General features: G+C 47.8%; 2 protein-coding genes across 2 annotated transcripts in view; one reads left to right on the forward strand and one right to left on the reverse strand.

Annotated features, from left to right (window-relative positions):
* Positions 1–140: 140 nt before the first annotated feature.
* Positions 141–3,393, reverse strand: CSUI_007053 (replication factor-a protein 1 subfamily protein; the record flags this gene model as incomplete). The annotated part of the gene is made up of 3 exons (XM_068067203.1): positions 1,982–3,393; positions 1,116–1,325; positions 141–213 (listed from the first exon to the last, which is right to left on the reverse strand). Coding segments are annotated over exons 1-3 (642 nt in total), but the record flags the coding sequence as incomplete, so codon positions are not given.
* Positions 3,394–6,876: 3,483 nt separating this feature from the next.
* Positions 6,877–10,517, forward strand: part of CSUI_007054 (autophagocytosis associated) — a 10,715-nt gene continuing 7,074 nt past the window's right edge. Inside the window, exons 1-2 of the mRNA XM_068067204.1 lie at positions 6,877–8,082; positions 9,001–9,133. Coding sequence (XP_067920820.1) covers positions 7,700–8,082; positions 9,001–9,133 — 516 coding nt within the window. The 5' untranslated portion in view covers positions 6,877–7,699. The remainder of the gene's footprint in view (positions 8,083–9,000; positions 9,134–10,517) is intronic.

Here is a 10,517-nt window from a genome sequence, read left to right on the forward strand (position 1 = left end):
AGGGAGAGAGAGACAGAGAGAAAGAAGAGATAAGAAAGAAACAATGAGAGAAAGAGATTGATGCAGGAGGAGACATCATAGAGAGATCTACACAAAGCTCAATGTACATCTAGACCTACCTCAGGTCGTTGCTGAGACTGGAAATCCTCGGCGGTTCCTCGATAGTTACGAGAGAGAACGTGAAAAGCTCTTGCAAGAATGATGTGCTTTCCTCTAGAGATTCAACAGGAACAGGGACACAAAGAAGAAGAAGAAGAAGAGGAGGCAGACAGTCAGAGGAAAGAAAACTAAACTGCCTTCACATATTCTTCACGGAGACTGAATGAGAAGGGAGGACAAGAAGAAAAAGAAGAAAGATAGAAAGAAATAGGATGAAAGGAGAGGAAGAAGAGGTCTAAAGAAGAGTGAGAAGTCATGTCAAATCCTTTACGTAGGAACCTGTAGTATGTACGTATGGATATACATATGTAAAAAGAGATCGAAACATATGTAGATTGAAGATAGATAGAAAGATGGATTGAAGATAGGAAACGACTTCAAGGTGAGAGAAGGGCAGCCGGAAAAGAGAGAGAAATGCTACTGACGTTTTAAAGAAAAGAAGAAGAAGGAAATCCAAAGAAAGAAAGAGAGGTACTCGATCCATTCTTGCTGTCTCTAGAGGGTGTTTACAATCAAAGAGAGAGAGAGAGAAAGATGCTTGCAACTGAGCAAGAAGAAGGAAGTGTATGAAGAAGAGAAGAGCGACAGAGAGAGAGACAAATAGGAGAGACAGAGGGAAAGAAGGAGAAGAAAAAGAGAAAGACTGTCTCCGCTTTCCTCCTAGGAAGACGATACAAAGATAAAAGTCTGTTTCTTCTTCATCTCCGATAAGACGAGAAGAAAAAGGAGAGGCGATATTCATTGGGAAAGAATCTTGGAAATTTACAGGCAGAGAAGTCGACCGAGAGAAGACGTCGGAAAAGGGAAAGAGAGAAAAGACAAAGAGATGAAGAGAGGAAGGAGAAGAAGAGGACAGAAAGAGAGAGGAATTGAAGAGGAGTAGACAAGAGAGAGAAAGAGAAGAGAAGAGAAGAGAAGAGGAAAGGGGGAGAAGAGAGAGAAATAGAAGGGCATACCTGGGGGTGCGTGTGATACTTAGCTGGCCGAGACGTATGAGACAGCCACAGAGACCCTGAGCTGCGGCATTGAGATTTTCTTCAGTCGCAGGAGGAAGAGCATCAGGGGGGGGGGAAGCCCCTGAAGGAGTAGGAGGAAAGATGAGAGATAAGGGAGGCAACTGGGTCGAAGCTATACGACACCAGCTAACTCCATCTGAAACTGTTATGCTACAAACGACAGACAAAAGAAAGAGAGTGAGAAGAGAGAAAGGGAAGAAGGAGAGTGAGGATAGAGAGAGAGAAGGAAGCTAGGGAGACAAGAAGAGAGAGACAGAGAGAGAAAGAGAACAAAGAAACGTGTAAGCCATTGCCCCTCTAAAGGCATGAAATAACTTCGCCCCCTCCTATTGTCTATGGACGTAGATGAGTGGAGATAGAAGGCCATCCTACATACACGCAGAGACTAGGCATCGCGATGAGTACACAGACGTCCTTGTCTCTCTTCATTACTGAATCTTGTCTCTCTGTCTCTTCTTTCTCTTCATTTTGCATCTCTTCTTCAGTCGAGGGTCTGGGAAAAATCTTTGATCCTCAACAGGCAGTGACAAGATGCACCTCCTGCTTTCTTCACAGCGCTCTTCCTCTTCACAGACACTACCTCGTAACATATATACGTAGAGATGTAGATGGATATTGATAGATAGATAGATGTAGATAGGTAGACATAGATAGATATATACATGTATCTCTACACATATGTATATACGCGGACGCCTAGAAAGCGACTGAGTATACTTGTACCTATGGTATTCATATAGACAGAGAGAGGCATAAAGAAGAGAAGGGAGAAAGAAGAGAGATAAGAAAGAAGCGATTGTCCTTACATAGTTTTATTCTTGGCGTGTAGAGCAGCTAAGCAGAGGAGTATGGGCTCAGGGGGTTCAACCAACTGAAGAAGTTCCTGAGCTGTTGGACATTCTCCCCCCTTCTGTCTTTGCAAGTCGAAGGCTCGATCTGCGAATTTCTTAAGAAAACCGAATGAAGCTTGAGCTGGAAAGCCAGGAGGAGGTCCCTGGTGATACTCCGGAAAAGAATTCTGATTACAAAGACTCCTCGAGCCGTTGACATCTCCCACGTAGTTGCTATTGCCTAAGTGATGCTGTGGCGGGTGTATAGACACCGCAGGAGGAGGAGGATGAGGGCGGCCTCCTCCTCCTCCTGCGGAAGGGGGGGAGTTGTACATTTGGGAAGAGTAATTGGATTCAACCAGGTCAAAGAGCCGAGATCATGAAGAAGGGAAAAGGAAAGAAGATGAAAAGATTAGATGTTCTCTCTTCCGAAGAGGAAAAGCTCAAGAAACTCAAGGCAGCATGTGAAGATGGCGAACAAGCTTCCTCGCGGTGTATAGGGGGATTGTCAGGTTGCTTGATCGTTGTCAGTAGAAAGAGAGGTGTAAGAAAGAGGAAAACGATGACGTTAAAGTAGGGAGACAGTAGAAACACACTGGGACTCCTTCGCGTGTGAGGCGAAGAGCGAAATTCAGACAGGAAGGTCAGTCAGGGAGACCGCGAGGGAGAAGATAGCCCCTCCGGAGACACCTGTCGGTTTAAGAAATGAAGGGGAGCGAGGAGGGAAGAGGCTCCATGGAATGAGAATCAGAGACAACAGCCGAGTGAAACAGAGGAAAGGCGGGAACTTTTTGATTGGGGGGGGGGAAAAGAAGACTTCTTCAAGAGAACAACCGATGGAACTTCAGCTAGAAAAAAGAACAGTGTAGGTGTGCATGCTAGGGCGTCTGCGAAGCAAGAAAGAAAGAGGAAGCATAAGAAGAGATGCGGTAAGACCGTCGTTTGTTTTCTGTTGAAAGAGTTGTCGTCACTTCGATGCTTCTACGGGAAAGAAAAGAGAGGGCAAGAGAAGTTCTTTAGAGGTCGGAATGGGTTATGAAGTTGAAGAAGGCCCCTAAAGGAGAGAATTTGAAAGGATTCGGCCTTAAGAGTGGGTACTTGACAAAGAGAGAAAGCATCCATGAGCTATACAACGCTTTGTGTGCTTACTTACACTCGTTTTTACGCCAAGAATGGAGGGAGACTCCTCTAGGAGGACGAAACCCTCATCACAAGACACAAAACACACACCGTACAACTGGGGAAGGATGATAGGGGTTGTTGTCATCTAGAGCTCTTCGCACTTAATAACGGCCGGAAAGACTGCTCCTATTGTCTCTATATATCACCCAGAGCCTGAATAGCCTACCAAGAAAGTGTCTGGATCGTGAAACAACAATAAGAAGAGATAGTATCAGCAGCAGCAGCACATGCATTGACAAGCTAGAAAGGAAAACAAACATGCTACGGGATGATTAAAGGGGGGTGGAAGAGAGTGGCTACCGTGTTGGCACCATATCGATGATCGGTGCGAGCTGTTGGAACGCTAGCCGTGACGAAGTTCGAAAATATCTGCGGAGCATGAGCTGTATGTGGCCGAGATGGTAGTGACAGGGGTCTAGTTTCCAGTACGGCTAGACATGCTGTCTTATGTCTGGACAGACGTGAGGTGAAAAGACTCAAAAGGGGATGGTGTCGCTAAGAAAGCCCAGCGAGCGACTGGTAGGGGGGAGCGACTAAGAAGGCAGAGCGACGGGAGCAGCAGGGTGTGGCTGCTCGGAAGGAGGGAAGCGAGTGACGAGTTATTCTGCAGGTGCTGACGGCTTCATTAGACAGTTGGAAAGTCTTCTCTAGGAGGTAAAGAATATCGTAGATGTTGAGAATATAAAGTAATTACACAAGTTGAGAGAATGCACGGGGTATGACCGCGGCCGGGGAGGGAAGCCATTGATGTTGACACAGACAACGAATGTCTTGAGGCACGACCAAGGTAGAGATATACAGGAGAGAAGAACGGCTCGAGTCGCCTCTGTGTATCAATTACATAAAACAGCATGCGTATGCGACGTATGTACGTAACTCCCTCGGCACCTGAGAATACTACCTACCCTACTTACAAACTTCTCAGGTAGTGGCCTTCGGAGCCATCCATTTCTCTCGCGTAACTAGAAGGAAACTCGTAGCCTGTCAGCAATCCAGTTGTCCGTCTTCGGTGCAGTAGAACACGAGCGCGCACACACCATTATGCTTGATCTTATTACCATACATGCAGTCCAAGTTCCAAGTCGGTATCGATAGTCCGACGACTAATAATACTGATGCAAGAAAGAGGAGTGGTGAGTAACGTGATTATACATCTTACAGCACAGTAAGAACACCAGCTCCACCAGCAAATGTTTTGTCGCCGCTCCCATCCCTGCCAGCAGTGCGAAATCTGGGTTAGAACGCCATTTGCAGTGTAGATAGCAAGCCGTCGGGACCCTCAAAGATGGTACAAGAGGAAAGGCTAGAATGAAGATTCCAGCTAGGAGAGGCGAAAGTGCCTTCTGTTTCGTCTAGGATCAATCTTCGTACACTGCGGTCCAGCTCCCAGGGCAATGCAAACCGAAGCGCTCGCTGCCTTGGGGGCTGGACCGCAGTGTAAGACGATCTCTGAGGCGTTTTGGAAAAGATGAATTACACTGGGTAGTCAAACGCATTCTCTTGCTGCATTTCTGCAGGCGGTATTGTCTGTGCTCTCGCGTTATTCGGTGCTATTTCCTCTGGAAAGAAGAAGAGACTCCTGCGCTTTTCTGAGAGTTCCTTTGCTGTCCTTCCTCTTTATAAACGACTCACGCTACTAACGGCAACGAAACATCACAATCAGCTCTATTTGTCCTGAACTGTAAGGCCTGAAGGATGTAGACTATTATCGGCGGCGCCAGCAGTGTCCAAAGAGTTGATATACAAACGTCTCAGCACCGAGTGGGGTCGCGGGCACAACCATCACAATTGCGGGTGGCAATCGCCTTCAAGGCGTCGCCCGTTGGAAAGCGAAAGGTGAGAAAAGAGAAGTGACGGAAGAGATTTTGGAAAGCGGCTTCATATACGGCACCCGGAAGGGCTCACACGGGAAACAGCGGGACCGTAGGCAACCCCAGTGTGACGGCAGGAAGGCGGCGACGAGATTGCTTGGAGACAATCACGATTCCCCGGATGACACGAGCGGTGTTAAGCTTTGAACCGCGAGGGTTTGTATATCGACAACGGCAACTGACGGCTTGCCGGTCTCGCCAACGGCCATCGTCAGTCTACAGCCTCGGGGAGGAGTGAACTGGAAGATGCATTGTCAAAACGCCTTATAGACCCGCCTCAGACACGCGTCGCGGAAATGCGTTGTAAGACGCCTTGGGTACCAGCGTTCGTGTCATCGAAAAAAAACATTGCCGACATAACTCAAACAACCGTGGCCAGCGTACATAACGACGAGTGTCTGAGTAGTAGTGGTAGTCCTACTTGAGGAGGTAACGCTATCTGGGCCAAGTGCCAAGTAGCTCCCCTGGTGTATGATTCGTAGCACCGGCTGCTGCGGTCGATCGACCCGGGGAGGTGGGCTCGTAGCCCGCCTCCTTGGACCGGCACCCGGATCACGCGAGCCATTGCTAAGGTGACGAAGCCCTAGGTCCTTGTGGAAGCAAATCTGGCGTCCCCGAAGCTGGTGCTTGCCGTGAGGAAGTCATAGCTCTTCATACTCCACATACTCCCGCCCGCAGTCTCCCGTCCCGGATTCCCAGTAGCCAGCCTTCTCCTGGGTGCTTGTCCCAGAAGGTGTCTTCGCCTGCGACCTGTACGAATTCTCTCAGAAGGAGGTCCTTAACCTGTTGCGTAGCCTGCACGGCCCAGGCAGCCCTCACAGGTCCGCGCTCTTCTGTCAATCCTACGACGGGGCCTTCCGTTCTCTGCTGCGTGGTCGGTGGCACGACCACAGAAGCGAAATGCTCTGAAATATCGTCTTCAGAACCCAGGGCCGGGAAAGGCTGGGCTCCGGATTCGAGGCCATGTGCAGCCGTTCCTCTGGTGACGAAGGGACCTATACCACCCGACGCCAAGCACCTCACTCGGGAGCCATGCTGGAACTCACGCGTTGAGATCACGCGTGTGGCGAGACTTGGTTTTTGCCCTAGATATCACTAGCTCCTCAACTAGGACTAGCAATGCTGATCAGTCGCTCGCCGCTAACAACCCACGCTTACGGGTGTCCGAGTTCCTCACGCCACAGTGAATGGTATGTATCTACATCAAGGACTGACGGACTACTACAGGTGAAAAGCAAGCGCCATCGAGTCACAAAACGGTCGCAGTGAGTCCACGTTCATTGCGCTTGGTGCCTCTCCATCGACTGAAGGCGTCAAGCAACTCACTCACTTCCTCTGCAAACAAAGGTCCTACGGATGCCTCTTAGATCGACGTTCACAGCGAGTTCAGTCGCGATGTAGGCGGACTCCTACTCGTCAAGAGACCAAGGAGGGAAACTAGCAGTTCCTTTCCACTAGAAAGCATCTCCCTTATCATTTCACCACCAGTGATCTCTCTGGCTTACGAGCCCGTGAAGCTTCTTCGCCTTTTCTGGCTGTTCAGGCAAACATCAAAATTCACATCGCCTGAGCTGCCGGCTCGCGGCAACTTGAAAAGAGAAGCTTAACCACAATCGCCGGGATCTATTACTATCCTGAGGAGTTCTTATCAATGGAACTCTTCAGTAATGCTTTCCCGAGTTACCGGATTGTTGTTGCTATGAAGTCCGCACTCACATGCCTCTTTACTCCTTACCCCCCTGCCGGTGCGGTGTGTGTATGATATCGTTCATTGCTTTGTCACATTGCTACGAACGTAGCTTTGCATTCGTATTTGAACTTAGGCTTTCTTGTTGAACGTCGTTAGTCTTACTGTGAGAAACCCCGAAGAAACATACAAAAACTTTTCACTTGTTATTGTTGTGGCCTATACTGGTTGGTTTTCGCAGAAGAACCTTTTGACGAGGTTCGATCGTGAAGAAGCTGGTTGTCCGGACAAGATGACCTTTCTCCCCGGCTCGCTGTCGGGTTGTCTGGGTCGTGTTACTTGATCTGTTACTTTTCTTTTGTATCTCTGTTCTTCGTGGATTTCAACATCTGACCTGGGAGTGAAGACTAACGGACTGAATGATTTCTTGTCGCTTCCTGTTGTCGTCGGCCTAGCACTGCGACACAACAGCGCCCGAGCTGTTTCACGCGACGGCTTCCGACGTGAAGTTCCACGCGACAGATAGGTTCTTCCTTGAGGTCGCTCTCTTCTCTACTTTCTTGCTTGGTTTTCACGAGTTTTGTTACATCTGGGCTTTGTATGGTCGGACATTAACAAAGAAGTACGAGGGAAAGGTCCTTCTCCCGGCAGCAGCTGGCCAGAGGGGCGCATCATAAGCTACGTGTCGAGTCGTGGATTTTGAGTCTTCTACGATGAACCTGGTATCTTCTCGACTGAATTGTTAAGTTAGACTTTCGGGCATGTTGTTTTTGATGTGGGATGCGTGTGATTATTTGCCAATCTTCCCCGTTGCTCTAACAAGCTCCTCCTTGTTTTGAGGACACTGCCGCGACACCGAACCCCCCTCGCCACCCAGGCGACGACAAGGGGGTAGTTCTTTCTTAAAGGAATCTTTGGCAACTCCTCATCATTTTTCGTATCTTCATAGACAGAATGGCTAGTAAACAACCTGGTGACAACAGCAGTATGAGTAACAGTACGTGTAGTAGCGTCAGTAGTGGCGCCGCAGGAGGAGGAGGAGGTGTATGTACACCTCAGGACTCAACCGGAGGTGACAGCAAGACCAACACCAAGCAGTCTACAGCATCCAGTGCTACCAGAAGTTTCCGCAGAGGCGTTTCCTCTGGTCTCTCAAGTCTAAGTAGTCTCAGTGGTAGCAATGTGACTCACCGTTTGGCTGATATGGGGCGATCCTTTGTAGCCAGCTTCACTTCTGCTCCGGTCGATTCTTCTTTCATTGAGAAAGGAACCTTAACGCCCCAAGAGTTTGTGGATGCTGGTGATCTTCTTAATCATAAGTTTCCAACATGGCAATGGTAAGCACTCTCAAGAGAAGAAGGAAGGAAACCTCCTCCTCACAGTTCTCTCGATCTTGAAGAAACACTGACACGCTATCTTCACACCGCTATACATCTCCTTACATCTTGGCCCCTTTCCCCTTCTTCCCCGGATATGCCGTTCAGTTTCTTTGCATCATCTTTCTTTGAGAAGTGTCTATACAGGACAAAGAAGACCTCACACTGTGTGACTGCGTGGGTCTTTCTCTTCTTGCATGCCTCAACCGATAACGTCTCTTATCTCCCTTCGCTGGTTACTCACTCGTGTGGGGGGGTGTCCAAGAGTTGTTGTGACGTGCCGTTTCGTGTTAGAGTACTGCCTAATAGGAGGTAGAAAGTGTAGCACACACTGGGCTATCACGATGAGGTGTACCTACACCACCCCAGCTGTGTCTGGTAGGATAGGGCAACCAGTAGGATAGGCACGTGCCTGTCTCTCTGTCTCTTGTTAATCTTCCATCTCTATATGGATGTTTGGCATGTATAGCGGGGGCTAGAGCGCCTGACCTGAGTCTCTCGCCTACGACTACGGACACTTTCGGAGTCTTCTATCACGTGTTTTTTCGATGAATGAAGAAGGTCTCTGGAATAGATAGTCCATCTTGAGAACGTCGAAACATATATATATATATAAATATATACGCACACGGCTCTCCACTTAAACAGCCTCTCTTTCTCTGTGCTGTGTACGCGTATCCTTCGCGTACGTACGTATTCATACATAGATGTATACGTGTGTCTATCCATTCGCATTGAAACGCTGATCAACCTTTGCATGGCCCCTTGAGGTGCCTTTTCTCATCGTGATCTTCTCTGTCTTTCATCTTCAATTCCAAAGTCTCTTTGCGGTGTCAATCTGCCGTGTGTCCCTCCTGCTGACAAATCGCGATTGATTAGGCAGGGAACGTCTTCTTCAGACCGGCGACCTCCTCCTTGCAGTTGGCTCCCTTCAGATAAGCAGTACCTTATCACACGCAATGTGCCTTGTTACAGACGCGTGAGAGATATAGATCAAGCTCTCAATTCACGGGTAAGAAGAAGATGACAATGCCCATTTAAAAACTTCTTTCTTTTCTTGTCTCCCTGCTTCTTTTCTCTTTTCTCACTCTTTCTGTCTTGTATTCTCTATGAGGGGTCGCCGTCATTCATCTCTTGGAAGTTGCCGTTCTCAAGATTCCTCTTTCTTTGCGGACGTGAATTCGATGGTCTCTCTCCGTCTCTTCCTTCTTGTTGTGAAAAAGCCTCTCTTTGTGGATGCGTGTGTAGAGAGATATCTATATTCTTACAGGTACTAAACTCTGGTGTATAGACAAGGTGTACCGTCCTTCCCTCGTGTGACGTAAAAAAGAGACGCATGGTCTTGATGTAGACTCAACTCTTTCTTTCTTCCTGTCTCACTCTTTCTCACACTTTCTTTCTTTCTCTTCCATGTTGGTAATGTCTGGTGTCTGCTTGTCACGTCCGACCGTCGGTTTTCTTGTTCGTCTCTGAAGGAAGAGAAGCAAAGATGATATGGGCAGACCACATAATCTTTTTAAGAGGCTTCAGACTTTTTTCCACGTCTTTCACAATCTACGCGCAGATATAGGCGTCTGTATACATACCTACCAAACTCAATTCATCTAAACATCTACCTATATAGACAGACATCTCTCACTCTCTATACAGATGTATCGATGTATACGATTCGATCTGTACACATATAGGTCGAAGGCCTGGGCCGTATAGGAGTGGGTTGTGTGTCTTACAGGTGGAGTGACTTTTCTTGTCTGTCCGTCTCTCTGAAAAATCTCTCAAACTAGACACCCCGTCTGTTCCTTGTTGTGTGTTCGTGATGTACATTCTCTTACCTACTCTATTCCATGCATATATTATACATATATATATATATATATATAGCTGTGTATTGCAAGCGTATGTACAGATAGAGTAACTGAATTGCTGCATGAGTTTTGCCTCGAGGGCGTGTTTCACAAAAGACCTTCCCTACCAAAAGAGCGTTTGACGCGGCTTCGGTGTAGCTCTCGTATCTCTGCCTCGATATATGTATACATGTACATACATATATGTACATAGAGGTATATACGCATTTGTGATGTGTACATGTTTGCCGTGCACGTATACATATATATGCATGTATGTTGGTGTCGTACTCTCATGTATATATCTCTGTATGCTTGTATATATGTTGTTATGTATGTGTAGATGCATGAAACAATTGGAGAGGGAGGGTGTGGATATCCGTGCATGTCTCCCTTCGCCCTGAGACCGCACCCCACGGTAGACAGAAGGTCTTCTTTCCTCCTTGTTCTTTCCAGTCAGGGTATCCATACACAGTGTCGTGTTGTTTCTGTCTCCTCACTCTTCTCTCGAGTCTTTTTTCCTGCGAAATCTTTCTTTCTTCCTTTCTCACT

Source organism: Cystoisospora suis (assembly GCF_002600585.1).
Source record: "Cystoisospora suis strain Wien I chromosome Unknown contig_3644, whole genome shotgun sequence".
In the NCBI taxonomy this organism is placed as follows: Eukaryota; Apicomplexa; class Conoidasida; order Eucoccidiorida; family Sarcocystidae; genus Cystoisospora; species Cystoisospora suis.